The sequence below is a fragment of the Pimephales promelas genome, chromosome 17, assembly GCF_988280905.1.
Source record: "Pimephales promelas chromosome 17, fPimPro1.hap1.1, whole genome shotgun sequence".
Taxonomy (NCBI): domain Eukaryota; kingdom Metazoa; phylum Chordata; class Actinopteri; order Cypriniformes; family Leuciscidae; genus Pimephales; species Pimephales promelas.
This window is the reverse complement of record NC_142785.1, coordinates 33,013,755-33,030,736: the sequence shown is the minus strand read 5'-3', so window position 1 is coordinate 33,030,736 and position 16,982 is coordinate 33,013,755. Positions and strand designations below refer to the sequence as shown.

Here is a 16,982-nt window from a genome sequence, read left to right as displayed (position 1 = left end):
GGGCGGGAACCAACTGATGGGCTGTAACTAAAAATAACTCAACGACGTAAAAAGAAAAAAAAATGACCCAACAAATTTTAATATAACCCAATGAATATGTGATTGGGGTAATAAAAAAAACACACCATTGTTTTTAACTAGTTTATCTGCAAAAGTGTTTATCTTCAGATAACAAGGGTTTTCAGATCCTGAGGGAGTGATCGGGGAAGGCTGCCCAAACTTTTGACCCAGAAACAGGTGTCATTTACCTTCTTTTTCCCCTTGCAGTGGCAGCACACCCTCCACAGGTACTTGAGAGTCCTCCACAGCAGGATGATGAAGAGACCCCCAAAGAAAGTGACCATAGAGGAGGCGAGGAAAGCCCACCACATCCTCTGGCCGTTCACAGGGTCACACGGCACGTCGGAGGTGTACGGGATGATCACGTCCATCTTCCGAACCGAGGACGGACCCGCTTTTGAATGCTCGATTGGATAGGTCATTACTGTGGAGAGCTGCTTCTCATCACCGTCGTTATCTTCATCTTCTTCAGTGGGGAGCATCGAGCGTCTCTCTGTTGATTTCAGCGCCCCACACCTGATGATCAGCCATGTTGGTCAGGGCGGACACCCGCGAGTGTGTGCCCGTGTGCGCGCACTCTCCTCCCGCTACGCTCTCCGGATCTCCACGCAACCACTAACGCGCAGTTGAAAAGTCGTCCCCAAAACGCACTACTCCTAGAAACGCGTCGGTGCGTCTTTAAACGAGGTCGTGCTGGGGATATTTATCATGATAAAATATAGAAAAAAACATTCCCACGATTTAAAGCCTGCGTGACCGTCCGCGAGCTGATCTCCCGTGCGCTCGCTGATGATGGACAGACTGCGGTCTGATCATACGGTAACGTGTTGCGTTCAGCTCCGGTCTATTCATCCGGCGAGTTCAGGGCAGATTTACAGGTACCGGAGGGCGGAGTCAGTCAGTCTGATGCCCGTCAAAACGTCTCCAAAACCCAGCCAATAGTCCAAACATCCATCAGTCGCTCCTATTTTACAGACATCTGTCGAGCTTCAAAAAAATATCATCGTGGGCGAATTCTGTGAGGGGGTGGGCGCTTAAATACTGGTAAAATATTCAAAACGCTTCAGTCACCATAAAAAGTACGATTTCAAGTTAGTCAGAGCGCTAAATTGGCACGAGCGAAGCGCTTTAGCCCGAGAAAGTAACCATGGCAACAGTGTTATGACGAAAATCGAGAAAGTCCGCTGCCATCGTTTATCAACTTATTGTTGACTTAGTTACACAACACAAATGTATTAGCAAAACATTGCGATTTGTTTAAAATGCCGTTAACGTAACTGTTACTTAAATAAACGCGTGTGTTGCTCAAATCCAACTGCATTACTGACAGAAAAAGTAGCGTGAAAGTTGAATAATTCAGAGATTATACATTACTATTTTTAATGTTTTTGAAAAAAAGTGGTCTCTTATGCTCAACAAGCCTGTATTTCTTTGATTACAAATACAGAAAAAAACTGTATTTTAAAAAAAATAATTAAAAAAGAAATTAAAACTTTTATTCAAGCAGGGGTGAGTTAAGTTGATAAAGTGATAGGCTAGTAAAAGATATTAATTTCTATTTTGAATCAATGCTGTTCTTTTTAACGTTTCATTCATCAATAAATACTGTAGAAAATATTAGCGGTTTCCAACATTGATAATAAATCATTAAAGTGATTTCTGATCATGTGACACTGAAGACTGGAGTTACGATGTTGAAAATTACATGAATAAATTACACTTTACAACAGTAAAAAAAAAAGTTAAGTTGTCCTAAAACAAAAACGGATTATGTTAATCCACTCAAATGTTGACTAATATAACAGCTTTTTTAAATTGTAGGCCTAATAATATTTCAGAATATTACCGCATTTTTGATCAAATAAATCAAGGTTTGAGCAGAAGATCTTTCAAAAACATTAAAAACGAAATGTTTCCAAACTTTTGACCGGTACTATACACACACACACTTTTAAAATCACCAGTTTTTATATTGAAATATGCCAGTGGTATATATCAACACTTTCAAAAATAAGAGCGTTGACAATTTTGATAATTTACTACATGGTGTTTGTTTCTAAATAAAGCTGCAATTTCTACAAATATTAATGTGTCAATCAATAATGAGTTGTTATTCATTGTTAAAGTCATTCATATTGCACCCCCCCCCCCCCCTCATCATGAACACTGAGTTATTGCACATCACCAGACCTGCATGAGTATTATGAACATATATTTTAATGTTTGTATTGTTTAATGTTTAATATTTGTAATGTTATTACTATTCAGATTTGATTCCAGATATGCCCGTCTTCTCCATTTGACTCCACACACTTCTAGGGAAGTAAAGCTAAATCAGGAATCTGTTGAAAAAACAAATATTCCACACAAGGATGCAAATATATTTACAAAAGCTTTTTTTAAAGTTACTAAAAATAAAAGTGAGGTTTTTTCCTATCGCTAGAGAAACAATAAAAGTTCCTTTTAGCCACATTTGAAGCTCTTTTTTCATCCTTTTGCTTGAAAACAAATAATCTTCATTCTGCCATCTGATCTTTTCTTCATCCAGAAATAATTATTATTGGATGTTTATATAACCCTCATCATGATGATCACAGTGAAGTAGGATATGGCGCCATCTGGTGGTGACTCGACTCCACACAGGAACTCGCAGTGCACAGATTGTAGAATTTTATAGAATTTAAAATGCCGTACAGTTCCAGGTTTTCCACGATGAACTGAAAACACACACTCAGATAGACAAAGTTACTCTGCTAAAAGAAGAAATTCCTTTTAAACAACCGTGCTTAATTTAGACTTTATTATTGTAACAATTACAAAATCATAGGATTCTTTAATGTGGCAGTACCAATGTGTTATACAATTATAAAACATAATGAAAAACTATTAAATGGAATTATGTGTGTTTTTTTCCAGCTACAAACACAAACACCAGACGTGATGTTGAAGCAGCTAAACCAGGCGACTCGTTTCATTGGTCATCAGGGGTCAGAAAGGAAGTGATGTCACTGTGGCTAAACAGGTAAACAGGAAGACTAGTGTAGTACCAAAGCTCTCCTGCCACTGAGTTTCACTACTGAGAGGATTAACTACTAACTCCTGAACGAGGAGTTACTCATAAAGTAGGTTTGTCCACCTTTCCATTGAACTCAAGTGCAAATTAGAGGAAACCCTTTGGCACGTCTGTTTCTGAAGAAGAGAGGAGCTTTAACATACAAGCACTATTAAGCATTCAGCCTACACAACACATTTAAATTAGAGTTAAAAACGGTAAAAATAATCAGAGCATATAGTAAAATGATCATGCAGCAGATTATTGCATCGCTCATTTAAATAATAAAAAAAGTCAAATGAAATAAAGAAACTGCTACATTGGCGTTTAAAGGAATGCTTCACCCAAAAAAAATAGTTGCAGAAAGTTCCCGCTGCTCTTTTCCATGGAGTGAAAGCCAAAAAAAGCACTTTATAGACCATTTTGCAAGATGTAAACAACACTTCCTGTTTCAGTTTGTAACTGTTTTCTTTATTTCACAATTAAAAAAAAAATCTTAAAGACGTTTGTTTAACTTTTTGATTCAGTTTTATATGTTCTTTTGCATGTATTTTGTCCCAGCTTTTATGTAGTGTTAAAAAACCTAAACAGGAAGTGCTTCTGGACCATCTTGCAAAATGGTCTATATCCCGATTCATGACGGCTTTGAGTGAAAAAAACCCTTTCAGCTTCTAAAACGCATTATTTTATGGCGCTTCTGCGTTGGTTTGAGGTTTTCCAGCCCGTCTCCACCGCACTTAGTATCTTTGTCTCGTTTCCAGTCAAAAATCACACATTTCTTAAATCAAGATGCATTATGACATAAGAATTTATGTAATTTTCTTACTTGTTTTCTGGGGAAATTTATCAAAATAAAGTGAGTTTAAAACAAGCAAAATGATCCTGTTTGAATTAAGATTATTTTCTGTCCCCACTGGCAGATAATTGAGCTTTTTTTAAGCATCAACTCACTTAATTCTGATTAATTTGTTATCGACATCTTACGTTATTTCACTCATCTAGTAGAGGCATCTTGATTTCGAGATTTTTTGACATTCGGACTGACACAAGACACACATACTGAGTAAAAAGGCTTTTTTTGCAGTGCCGTGTGGAAAAGAGCAGCCCGAACATCTGCTGTTGTTCATCGAACATCAAATGACGTTGATTTCCAGGTGAACGAATCCTTCAGCACAGCGATCGGAAAACAAACCCAACTCGTAAATTGAGCGTCTGTGTGGACCTAAGCTTGGATCGGACAGATACATGAAGTTAAACGTTCAAGTAAGCTGGTTCATAAACATCAACTCTGTAAACATGAAGAACTACATGAAAGCCCTCATAAATTAGTGTTACCACAGAGAAAACATGATATTGCTGCCCGCTCACGTCGCAAACGACACTTACAGTTGTGGTCGTCGTTGCCTGAGAGTTTGTTCAGGGCTGGGCGATAATAAACAGCGATATTTACAGAAAACTACAAAAGGGACATTTATGAGCATTCTGTGAGTGATGATGCCAACTAATCCTCCAATCAGACCAAATAATATATAATATTAAACGCTTAATATTGACTGAAACATGCCACAGAGCCCAGCCCTAGTGAGTTTTACAGCAGTGGAGTGTTGAAACAGTGTGAGATTGCTAGCGAGGCCTTGTTATGATTGTGAAAGATGTGTGTGTGTGTTTCTTCACGTGCTTCCGTCAGGTATCCACAGGACTTTGTTCTGCTCCTGGTCCACGATGGCCATGATCTGAGTGCATATGTTGGACAGACTGCCGGCCTGGACGACACCTGCATCAGATCACACACAAACACGTCGTCGTCACATGTGCGTCAAACGTGGAAATGTGTGTGTGTGTGTGTGTGTGTGCGTCTCAGACCTGTGAAGTATTTGCTGTAGTCTTGATCGATCCTCTGCGCCGACTCAAACTGCTCTTTGGAATGTTTTTGTGACACTTTGTCTCGCAGATACACCGGGTCTTTCTGCTCCCTGAGTCAATAAAACACACACACTGAGTACTAGAGCCCGACCGATACCGATACAAATATTTATTGGTATTAAAATCCGATATTCCGATATATCGGCCGATTTTTTTTTTTCCAGAAACAAACAAAACATTAACTGATTTCCCTAACATTAGTTATTTGTAGTTATTTATGAGTTTTAACTAAAATAATATGATAATGCATTTTAAAAAGAAACTTGTTTCTTTTATTGTCACATCAGAACAGACTGATGATAGTGGCATTAGCTAGCTTTGTGGTTAGCTAGTCTATAGACCATTTCACAAGACGTAAACAACACTGGTCCAGAAGCACTTTCTGTTTCAGTTTTTTAACACTACATAAAAGCTGGGATAAAATACAACCAACAGAACATATAAAACTGAATCAAAGATGTTTTCTTTACATGTGAAATAAAGAAAACAGTTACAAACTGAAACAGGAAGTGTTTCTGGACCAGTGTTGTTTACATCTTGTGAAATGATCTATAATGAGCCACAATTTAGCAAATGGATGACGTCATACTGCAAATTGTAAAACATACATTTTCAATTTAACAGGCCGAGGAGAGATGATGCGTCTCATTCCTGTAATTATCACGCGCTATTAAAGAAATACTTCAGTCACATGGTCAAAAGTTAAAAGGACAGTAGGTCAACTACACTGTAACAACGTAACATAATTATTATTATTGTAAAAATTTAACAGCAGCAAAACTGGACATGATAGTCAGTCAAAAATATGACAAACAACTAGAGCCCGACCGATAAAGGATTTTGAAGGCCGATACCGATACAAAAAATCCGATATATCGGCCGATATTTTATTTATTTATTTGAAACTGGACATGATAGGACATGAGAGTTTGAGTTAAGAGAACTGATGGGGATGTTCTTTTAATTGTTATTCAAGCAATGTATGTCTCGTGACCAACTCAACGAGTGTTGCCAACAGGGACGGTGTAGAGCGCCCTCTGGTGGACAAACTATACAACTCCAAAACTCATGACATGGTTCAAGCGTGTTTCGTTCGTTTTTATTTTATTTTTGAAATATTAATTTATCGGCCATTATAACTGCCGATACCGATAGTTTGGAAAATGCCTAATATCGTCCGATAATATCGGTCTGCTGATATCAATCTGGCTCTACTGAGTACAGACACACTTGCCAAACCACAAACACACTGTTGCCAATTGTATTGTGTTCCGGTTGTGGATCCGCGCTCAGTGACACTGCTGACGTGTGTGTGGTGCGTCCGTGTATTCGGGTTCGTCTCCCTCAGACTGTAACCGAAGCTCAGCCGCACCAGACACGAACGCGGATCCACAACAGAACCGGAAGACAACACAATGCTGAATAAAGTCACAGTTGGTGTTATTGTTGGACCAAAATGTATTTTCGATGCTTCAAAACATTGTAACTAACCCACTGATGTCACATGACTACTTTGATGATGTCTTTATCTCCTTTCTGGACAAGGACAGTATACCGGACACACATTTCCAATGGAGAAAGCTCTCGGACTAAATCTAAGATATCTTAAACTGTGTTCTGGAGATGAACGAGGTCTGATGAGGGAGAGTCATTAATGACATCATTTTCATGTTTGGGTGAACTAAACCGTTCAGGATGAATCGAGACATACTTGATCGTCACTTACTTGATCTGCTTGGCGTTTCTGTAGCGTATGAATATGACGATGGGGTAAATGTTGACGACGTGCAGCCGCTCGATGGCGTGAGGAGCGATGTCCAGCAGACAGTGGCACTCCTGAGAGAGAGAAACAGAGACGGCGACACCGGTGGACAATGTTTTGAGTGATGAAAATAATGAGATTTAATATAATACTATTTTAAAATAACAATACATTTATAATATTTTATATTATATTGTAGAGAGAGAGTGAGAGAATAAAAATATTTATTATTAATAATACTATTCATCATATTGTCTCATTGTATCATAATACATACATACATACACACACGTACATTTATTATATTGTGTATGTGCAAATATTGTATATAGTAAATATTTATTTTAACGAATAAAATACCATTGGTTTTAATGGTATTAATCATTGATTTCATGACAAATTTCCTATTTTTTTTTTTTTTACGGTTTTGTTGCATTTGTTACTTTGTCATTTATATACATTTATTAATTTATCAGATACTTTTCATGCAATGTATTAATTTTCATCCAAGATGTCCACGTCTTTCTTTCTTCAGTCGAAAAGAAATGAAGGTTTTTGATGAAAACATTCCAGGGTTTTCTCCATATAATGGACTTCAATGGGGTCCAAACGGTTCAAGGTCAAAATAAGAGTTTCAGTGCAGCTTTAAACGACACCAGACGATGAATAAGGGTCTTATCTAGCGGAACGAGCGGTCATTTAATAAATAAATAACAAAATTTTAAGTTTTATAAGCTCAAATGCTCACCTTGCTCTGTTCTGTGATGCGCGTTCGTGACTCTCCTGTTCGAACTCGTTCATCAAAATGAACAAATCTTTTTTCGTGTCATTTGGTTCATTCAATGAACTAAATGAACAAGTTGACTTGGGAAAAGATTCGTTCATTTTGATGAACGAGTTCGAACAGGAGAGTCACGAACGCGCATCACAGAACAGAGCAAGGTGAGCATTTGAGCTTATAAAACTTAAAACTTTGTTATTTATTTATTAAATGAGCGATCGTTTCGCTTGATAAGACCCTTATTCATCGTCTGGTGTCGTTTAAAGCCCTTTGAAGCTGCACTGAAACTCTCATTTGGACCTTGAACCGTTTGGACCCCATTGAAGTCCATTATATGGAGAAAATCCTGGAATGTTTTCATCAAAAACCTTCATTTCTTTTCGACTGAAGAAAGAAAGACATGGACATCTTGGATGGCATGGGGGCGAGTAAATTATCAGCAAAAGTTTTTTCAAAAGTGAACTAATCCTTTAAATAGGAAAACAATAAAAACAATATTAACTTATTTATGTCTGAAAAGCAGTAGGAAGAAGCATGAGCTTATTCAATCCTACCCCTTCACACAACTTATCAATAATACCCAATTGGCCGATCATTTTAACCTATTTTTCTCCATACACACCGAGAATACATAAATAACAAACATATTTACCTATATATGTATCCACATAATTATTAAACAATGCTATATATATATATATATTATAAATGAACTGAGATCACTTATTCAACGACCTTCTTCATTCTCGTTCTCGTTCTTGTCAAATCTATCCTTTTTTCCGCTTTTTGAACTCAGTTATGCTTGGACATTGAGCACTAAACTCAGTCTGTTCCACAACTTCACTCCACATATAGAAACACAAAAACGTTTTAATGTCGTACGGACACAGGGATGTTTAAAGTTGCACTCGCTCCTAAAATTATCCCTCCCTTCTCTATTCACAAACAGCTTTTGAATATTGCTAAAATATTGACATACAAAAACACAAGATATTCATGAAATCAGTTCAGATTGATGTGGAACGATTGGTTCAGAGTCTGAGGCATCTCTCACCTTCTCTGTGATTTCTTTAATGGAGGCCACAGTGGTGACGTCGAAGTGTCCGCTCCTGCGCTTGTAATCGATGAAGAGACAGTCTTTGACGCCGCGCTCGATGGCCTGCTGGGTCGCCTTCATCCCCTCTGAACAAAGAACATGATCACACATGAGGACTCAGGCCTGGAGTGTTTTAAAGGGGTCGTGACATTATATTATAAGCTCTTTGTACAATAAAAAAAAAACATCTGGCAAGTTTCTTTGCTTTCTTTCAAGCTCCAAAAACGGCTTGTTTGGATATTGCGGGATTGTGTTCAGATTTCTGAAGGATCCCAGAGTCAGATTGTTTTAATTATTTACTGTATTTTATTTTTATTATTATGATTTTTTTTTTATTGTAAACCGTTTTAATTATTCTGATTTTTTTGATTATTTTAATTGCTTCCATGTAAAGCACTTTGAATTGCCACTGTGTATGAAATGTGCTATATAAATAAACTTGCCTTGCTTAGAAACAAGTGGACGGTTAATTTGAACTAACCATAAGGAAATGATTTCATAATGCTTGGTCTTTAAATGACGGCACCATTTTCAAAACACCGTCTCCTATCTAATGACTTTAGCCAATCATAACAGTGGCCGATTTTTACTGACAAGCCTTAAAAAAAACAATCGTTTCAGACAGAATGAGGGTAGAAAATCGTCGTTTTTTTCTAGATATATATTTGTTTTTGTGCAAAAAAACGTTATTAACGTTATAAGTGAACCTCAAGGAACATTAAAATGATTTTAAAAAATGTCATGACCTCTTTAAATTGACATTACGTGTCAAATGCGAGTAGATCTCACCAGGTAAACAGCGGCAGTATTTCCCAGGAGCCTCTCTGAGCAGCATGTCTTTGATTGGCTCAACAAGAGGCCCCAGTATCAACACCGGCCTGCGATTGGCTGATTCCACTTTCTGCACGCGCTGATAGGCCGGACTTACACAGTCTGAACACACACCATCACATAACATGAGAAATGAATCGTGAAGTTTTAGAGCTGCGTGTGTGTGTGTGTTTCTCACCCTCCATGAACAGCACTGAGTCTGTGCTGACGGTGTCTAACGCAGGAGCGTCACGGGCGTCTTTAGAGCTGCTGCGTTTGTGTTTGAGTTTACGCCGAAAGAACGACCGGCGCGCCGCGGCTGAGACCGTTTTACCAGACCCGCTCTCGTCCTTAGCGTCTGTGATGCTGTACCGCCGCTGGGAGTCTTGATCCATCCTACACACACACACACATATATATCTTATAAGATGCATACATGCTTTATCATGTGCACTGAAGTTTTTTAAATCACCAACCATAACCGAATGGAAACAGAGACTAAAACAGATTTACATGACGGAAAAAAAAATTGAAAACTGACCTTTTTAATCAGAGGTGGCACATGGTTAAAGAATATTTAAATCTATAATCTTTTTTCCTTTTTTTAACATTATATATTTTATATTATTGTATCATGTTTGTTGAGATGTGAACATTAATACTAGGTGCAGCTATATATACACCGAATATTTGTATTTATTTAGGTTATTTATTTATTTTTTCTTTGTATTATTCTTGTTATTTTATCACTTGAAATCTCTTATTGTCTCAGATAATGTTCCTTTTGTTATGTTCTGTGAAAAATATAAATAAAAAGTTTTTAAAAAAGTCTCCCTGTGGTGAAAATCCAACTGTTTATGTGTGTATGTGGTGTTTTCAATCTGCTTTAACACACACCATGTGTAAGATCATAAGTGGACAGCATTGCTAAGTATTTCCTCCTTAAAACTGCAGTGAACCAAAGACAGTCTCAAAAACACGGTGTGAAATCGCTGACGTCACAAACGACCTTGTAACCAATCAGATCAACGTGTGATCGTCAACTGAGCTGAGTCAGTGGAGGCGCGGCTCATTTGCATATTCATAGCAACACACCACGCATACTAAATGAGGCAAGGGTGTCAAGTTACATTCAAGCTGTTTTAAGGCATGAAGATATTGTTTTAAAGGGAAAAAAAAACATTTAAATATGTAATTTTGGTGATCAAAGATGAGTTTTAAGGGATTAACTTTAAACAGCTTGACTCAAGAAACATTTCATGTTTAATTATAAATAAATCAAAAACTGATTATTACATGAATATCACATAAAGACCTACATGCACTTGCTGGGCACATGTCCGCGCATCAGTTTCTGTGCGTTCTCGTCCAGTTGCCATGCCAACCAGTAGCCGAAATTCCCCCTGGGCAGTGTGTCGTCCACGTAGAGGATATCATCCTTCTTGAAACTCAACTCCTGCTCTGAATCACCAACATGGTCAAATAAAGCCCTGAAAGACAAACACATGAAGAGTAAGAATATGCAAAGCATATAGATGATTTATTGTATATATATAAATCTTTTTGACAATATTCAGAATATCTCTTAATATTTGCCTATTTGCTCTGATTTTTTATTATAGTTCAAAGGAAACGGTCTGATCATAAATCACATGATTAACCCAGAAAAGGTCATGAAGAAAATAAATAAATAAGAAGGACAAAATTATTATGCAGTTTGATGCCACCATGCGCAGATATTCTAGACGTGTAAAACTTCAGTCTGTTACCGGATGTAAAACCCGTCTCCTGGTGCGCCTTTGGCCCTCCTGAAGTGTTCGGGTCGGTTCTGGACTCTGAGGACGACGTTCTCCGCGGGTTTCAGGATCTCTAGGTAGACCTCCTCAGCGGTCTTATTCTTCAGACTTACCGAGTTACACTGCAAACAGGAAATTACTTCACAACAGGTTCACAGTATCAACACTGTTTTAAAATGAAAAGGTGGCCTCTTGTATGCCTACTAGTATGCTGGAAATGACATCACAACAATAAACCTAGTGCTGGGCGGTTTGACCAAAAATCAGTGATATAAAATGTTTCTAAATTATATCGGTTTTACCATATATGATGGTATTATTTTTTTTTCAAGCATTATTGGGTGTTAACGACATGTTCAACTGATTGAGAGAGGAAATACTGCAGTAGATTGACTTAGAATGGACTATTTTACAATCATGAGTAAATATAGTGGAACAATTGAGATGGTCCTCACTGCAGGACATGAGATCCAGATCCAACTCCTCCCACCTTACATATACCTAAACCTACCCACCTCCGCCCCCTGATCCCTAACCCAACCCCTAATCCCATCCATCTCCACCCCCGAACCCTAACCCAACCCCTAATCCTACCCATCTCCGCCCCCTGATCCCTAACCCCACCCCTAACTAGGGTTGGGTATCGTTTGAATTTGAACGATTCTGATTCTGATTCCGATTCCTTGTTTCGATTCCGGTTCCTAACGATTCTCGATTCCGATTCTTTTAAGAGGCAGGGTCAAAAAAGTTTAGCTAACCTTGCTAACCAACGGCCTTTCTGAAGGAAATACTCCTTTTGTCACAAATTTTGCATTTTGCCGAGATTTCGTTATTTTTAGAAAAGTGAAGCCACACTTTGGACCGCCGACGTAAGCTACTCATGTTCGACTCGCGCGGTTATGCCAACACTTCCGGTAGACGCTGCTTCGTTGGTGTTGTTCAGCGGTTTCTTCTTCCGCTCGGCAGACTGTGAATATCGAAACTAGGAATCGAAATTTTAACTTTTGAACGATTCCGGGAAAAACTAAAAGTTAGTCCCGATTCCAATCGATACTCGATTCTCGATACCCAACCCTACCCCTAACCCCACCCATATCCACCCCTGATCCGTAACCCCACCCCTAATCCAACCCAGCTCCACCCCTTATATATCTGGATCCAACTCCGCCCCCTGGATCTCGTGTACTGCAATGAAGTGCTACTGGAAAAATTCCACATTATTATTAATACAGGTTTGGACACAAAGAGGTGCCAGCAGGAGGCGGTGCTCATAAACACTGCTTTATCAGGCTAATTATCAAATGAAAATAACATATAATAAACTTTTCTAAAGACAGACAGTTCCCTTCATTTAAACACACCCGTGCCACGTTTTGACTTTGAAATGTGCAGTGCTCATGTTTATTCAACGATGTCTTTTGGAAAATCTATTTGAGGCGGGCAGTGTTGATATTGTGAAGCACTGTAATGTAATTTGACAGTTTTCAATTATAGCTTAACCCCTCCATCTTAACCGTCACGCTCAGTAACACAGTGAAAAGACCCTCTCAAACTGTGTCCGAAACTGTGTCCATACACCGCTATTGCAGTATATTAAAAAATTGATATCATAACGAAAATATGAACCGGTATACCGCCTCAGATGTGTGTGACGTCTCTTCCGTACCTCCAGTATGAGGTCTCCAGGCTGCAGGCCGTCGACGTCCTCTTCGAGGCCCTCAACAAACACCCCCGTCAGGTTCCCTCCGCAGATCTTCAACCCCGGGTCCACCTGAGTCTTCCTCAGCACCACCTGCCTCGGCTCCGCATGTTTCCTGCCCTCACTCCAATCCCTGGCCAATCACAGAGCAGACGGCGCAGTTAAACCAATCAGAGCAGTGGACATGTACACACCATAGACTGTAAAAAAAAAGATGGACGACGCCCCTTCTCCTTTGGGACCTGATTCTGCGCATTAGCGAGCGTGAGGCAGAGTTGAAGCTCCAATCTCCTCCCGAAAATCCCCCAAAAAAAGGTTTCGAGAAGCTGTCAATCATGACGTCACAGCCCCGTTTTTATAGCATCGAATAACTAAGGCCAAACTTATTAAAAATAACAGACACTTAAACTTACATCAGCGTGATAAAACTTTGAAAAACTGCATTTATATTTGCTACTCCAGTTTTACTCTTATTTTTTGCTTATTTTTGTTATATCTTCATTTAATCTTCTTGTTCTGTAAGGCTGTTGTAAATGTGCTATATAACTACAATTGACCAGCGATAGATAAATAATGTGTTTTTTACCTGCCGGCGCTATGAGGGCTGGATGTGGGCGTGGCCTGTTTGGAGGGCGGAGTTACGGTGCCCTCGTCCTGTTCGCTGAGCGTCTCGGGCGTCCCGGGCGTGGAGTGAGAGCTTATGGACGACTCCATCCGGGAGCTGGCAGCATTGGTTTACATATGTAAATATTATTAATCAATTCAATTCAATTCACATTTAGTCCACATTACAATTTAGAGTGATCTGTTCTGTTATCATAGGTTGTGTATTTCAGAAACGTACATATACACAATCACAATTAGCAAAAAATTTATTAATTTAAACAATGTAATAATAACAGGCAAAAACAATGAGCTCATTGAAGGAATGAATATTATGCCATGACGGCTGTCAAATGATTAATCGCGATTAATCGATCCGAAATAAAAGTTTGTGTTTACGTAAAATATGTGGGTGCACTGTGTATAATTATTTTGTATATATATATATATATAAAAATACACACACATGCATGTATATTTAAGAAAAAAAATTATTTATATATAAAATATTTATATTTATATATAATATAAATTATATATAAATCTATATATAGTATATACATGAAAATATTTCTTAAATATATACAAGCATGTGTGTATTTATATATATAAAATAATTATACACAGTGCACCCACAATAGGGTTGGGAACCGAGAACCGGTTCTTTTCCAGAACCGGTTGTGTTTTTGAAAAAATACCGGAACCGTGCAAAATTCCTAAGTTTCGGTTCCGAAAACGGTTCTGATGCCGATGCGATATCATCATGTGGGCGAAGTGCTGGGAGTAGAAGACGCCGTCTTATTCCTAAATGACAAAAACTTCACCACTGAAGTTGCGATTTGCTCTCACACGCGCTGCATTTGTCACACACAGACACACGCACGCTGCGCGCGCCGACCGCCGAGTCACTCTCTAGCCTACATTCAAATCTATTTGCGCTGAGAGAGAGAGAGAGAGAGCAGTTGTCGATATGAAACTGCTTTACAATCACACAGTCTCAATATTTATTTGTTTCACATATTCAAATGATTTCCGTTACAGAATTAGTCAGATTATAGTTTGAGTAAACATTGACAGTAGTGGTCAAAACAGATGCAGTCCGTATATTTTTTGTGTTCAGAATTTACAAAATATATACAATGAGCGAGTGCATCATAATGTTTTTTTTTTTCAAACCGTGTTTTTGTCTTATCTTGAATCACTACGTAAAGCCTGTAATAAGCGTTAATACTCGGACTTCTTTAGACTGGCCGGCGGATCGCAGCTGCTGCGGAGTAGCCCAATGCCTGCGTGACTCGTCATGGACATAAACAGAGAAAAGTAGCTCCGGCAACAATGTTCTTCCGCAAGACGCATGCAGTTCTGTTTATTAACTGCTAGAGCACCGATTTATCCAGTAATGAAATAAGTAAAGTCTTTATGAATCAATCATTCAAACCGTTTTAAAAAATAATCTGTTCTACACACATATGTGTGTTAAAGCATATACTATTCCTTCTGAGAGGGTATTTTTCACTGTTGGAGATACAATAAAGGAGAGGTCTAAATTATTATAGAGAATGCAGAATTTTTTAATTTCCTTTATATATAATTTTTTTTTTTTTTTGCAAAGATTGCTTAATAATATTTTGAGTTTGTTTACATAACCAGTCTGTTAAACTAATTTGTCATGTACTATAAGAAATAAACACAAAAAGGATTGTGGATTTTTCTCTTACTAATATTTTTAATTGAATGGGAACCGGAACCGGAATCGTTTGGCGGAACCGGAATCGGAACCGGAACCGGAAAATTTCTCACGATTCCCAACCCTAACCCACAATATATTATGTAAACACAAACTTTTATTTTGGATGCGATTAATCGTTTGACAGCCCTAATATGATCTAAATGTTTAACCCTGTAACACAGCCTAGGATCGTATTGTTCAGATTATAAGACAACCCTAATTATAAGACGACGAGAAGGTTTTTAGGAGACCAAATCTTATGTTTTATAAAGGAAAATCTTTTATTTAGAAATAATATTTACATTTTTGGAGTGAAAGTATGGTAAACACTGGTAAAATGTACCAATGATCACATTTAAAAATGAAATGCAATATTAACCCGTAGCCCGTTTGAATTAGGCCTATATAACAATTAGGCTATCCATCTAATAGTGAAAATCATGTAGCCAACCAAAATTTCATCAACAGCAGAAATTTGGTACTACCGACTTAACGTCTTAAAATCACGTACGGGGGAAGTCTGGTCCAGTAAGGCTTTTTGCGCTCGCGATCTACTAAAATTACACTCTGACACACTGCATTTCTTAGCGCACTTGTTTTACGCTTATTTGGCGCCACCTATTGTTCCAGGTATATTATTGCAATGTAAAAGTCTACCAGGGTTCCTCAAACTCTGAGGATATAATAAACCTTTTAAACTGAGGAAATATAAGAGAAGTGGGGTTTTTTTGTTGTTTTTTTGAGATGTATATCTAAAAAAACCCATCATCTTATAGTTGGAACAATATGGTATGTAGCAAATCAAATCGCTTGTGTCATCACAAAATGTAAACTATATTATCGCCCAGCTCTAATCTGCTAAATTCAACTATTAGGCATTAAGTTATTAATATTAGTATCAAGCTTTTCTGTAAAGCTGCTTTGAAACCATATAATGGACAGTGCTATACAAATAAATTTGAAGCACCAGAGTCACATCTATTGTGTGTGTGTGTGTGTGTGTGTGTACCTAGAGCGAGAGTGATTGCCCAGTTGGTACATGTGTGGGTTGTACTGTGCCAGTATGGTGATGATGTCACACTGCTGCCCAATGATGAGTCTCGCCTGCTGCTCCGTGGCGTTCCTGAGATTAATGCCGTTAAACTAAAGAGAGACGAAAGGAGAGATTCACATGTTTTCCATTTAAAAGGAAGTCCGTTATTTCGATGCGTTTTCTAACCCACCTCGAGCAGCTGATCTCCAAACTCCAGGTGGTGCTGTTGAGCAATGCTGCCCCCCGTTACCTTGGAAACAAAAATCCCACCATTCTCCCCGCCCACGATGGAGATGCCCAGAGGCTCCGCCCCTTTGGGGATAGTGACACATCGTGGCTCTTCTATGTACGGCCTGAAACACCCAAACACACACACAATATGGGCTTCATCAACCCACAAAACCCAAAATATAACAATATAACAAAATAAAAAAAATAAAAAACTTCAAAAGTTCTTAACCTGTTAACTGTCACCCCCCCTTTTTTAAATAGACATGAAAATGCACATTTCAAACTTAAATGGTTGTAATTCAAGAATGCTTTGGAATATAGACATATGATTGGTCTTGTTTTAAAGAAGACATTTGGCAGATTTTTGTAGAAGTGAAATAAATTAAGAAAGTGAAACAGAAAAAAAG

General features: G+C 38.2%; 2 protein-coding genes across 16 annotated transcripts in view; both read right to left on the bottom strand.

Moving 5' to 3' along the window:
* The window catches only part of kcnma1b (potassium large conductance calcium-activated channel, subfamily M, alpha member 1b), a 90,469-nt gene extending 89,244 nt beyond the window's left edge, over nt 1-1,225 (bottom strand). For 3 of the 13 annotated variants that reach the window (XR_016147150.1, XM_039650607.2, XM_039650634.2), the window contains exon 1: nt 249-1,222. Coding sequence is in view for 12 of the 13 variants with exons in the window: in XM_039650607.2 (XP_039506541.2) it covers nt 249-542 (294 nt within the window). In the remaining variant the exon portion in view is untranslated. Of the gene's footprint in view, nt 1-248 lie in introns of all 13 variants that reach the window. The other 10 variants (XM_089122422.1, XM_039650670.2, XM_039650677.2 and 7 more) reach the window with 5 other exon arrangements.
* Nucleotides 1,226-2,845: 1,620 nt separating this feature from the next.
* Nucleotides 2,846-16,982, bottom strand: part of dlg5b.1 (discs large MAGUK scaffold protein 5b, tandem duplicate 1) — a 49,424-nt gene continuing 35,287 nt past the window's right edge. For all 3 annotated transcript variants that reach the window (XM_089122418.1, XM_039650572.2, XM_039650580.2), the window contains 12 exons: nt 16,535-16,697; nt 16,321-16,454; nt 13,566-13,700; nt 12,947-13,112; nt 11,254-11,402; nt 10,804-10,974; nt 9,684-9,880; nt 9,464-9,607; nt 8,633-8,760; nt 6,762-6,871; nt 4,976-5,085; nt 2,846-4,886 (listed from right to left, as the gene is read on the bottom strand). In XM_089122418.1, coding sequence (XP_088978544.1) covers nt 4,783-4,886; nt 4,976-5,085; nt 6,762-6,871; nt 8,633-8,760; nt 9,464-9,607; nt 9,684-9,880; nt 10,804-10,974; nt 11,254-11,402; nt 12,947-13,112; nt 13,566-13,700; nt 16,321-16,454; nt 16,535-16,697 — 1,711 coding nt within the window. In that variant the 3' untranslated portion in view covers nt 2,846-4,782. The remainder of the gene's footprint in view (nt 4,887-4,975; nt 5,086-6,761; nt 6,872-8,632; nt 8,761-9,463; nt 9,608-9,683; nt 9,881-10,803; nt 10,975-11,253; nt 11,403-12,946; nt 13,113-13,565; nt 13,701-16,320; nt 16,455-16,534; nt 16,698-16,982) is intronic.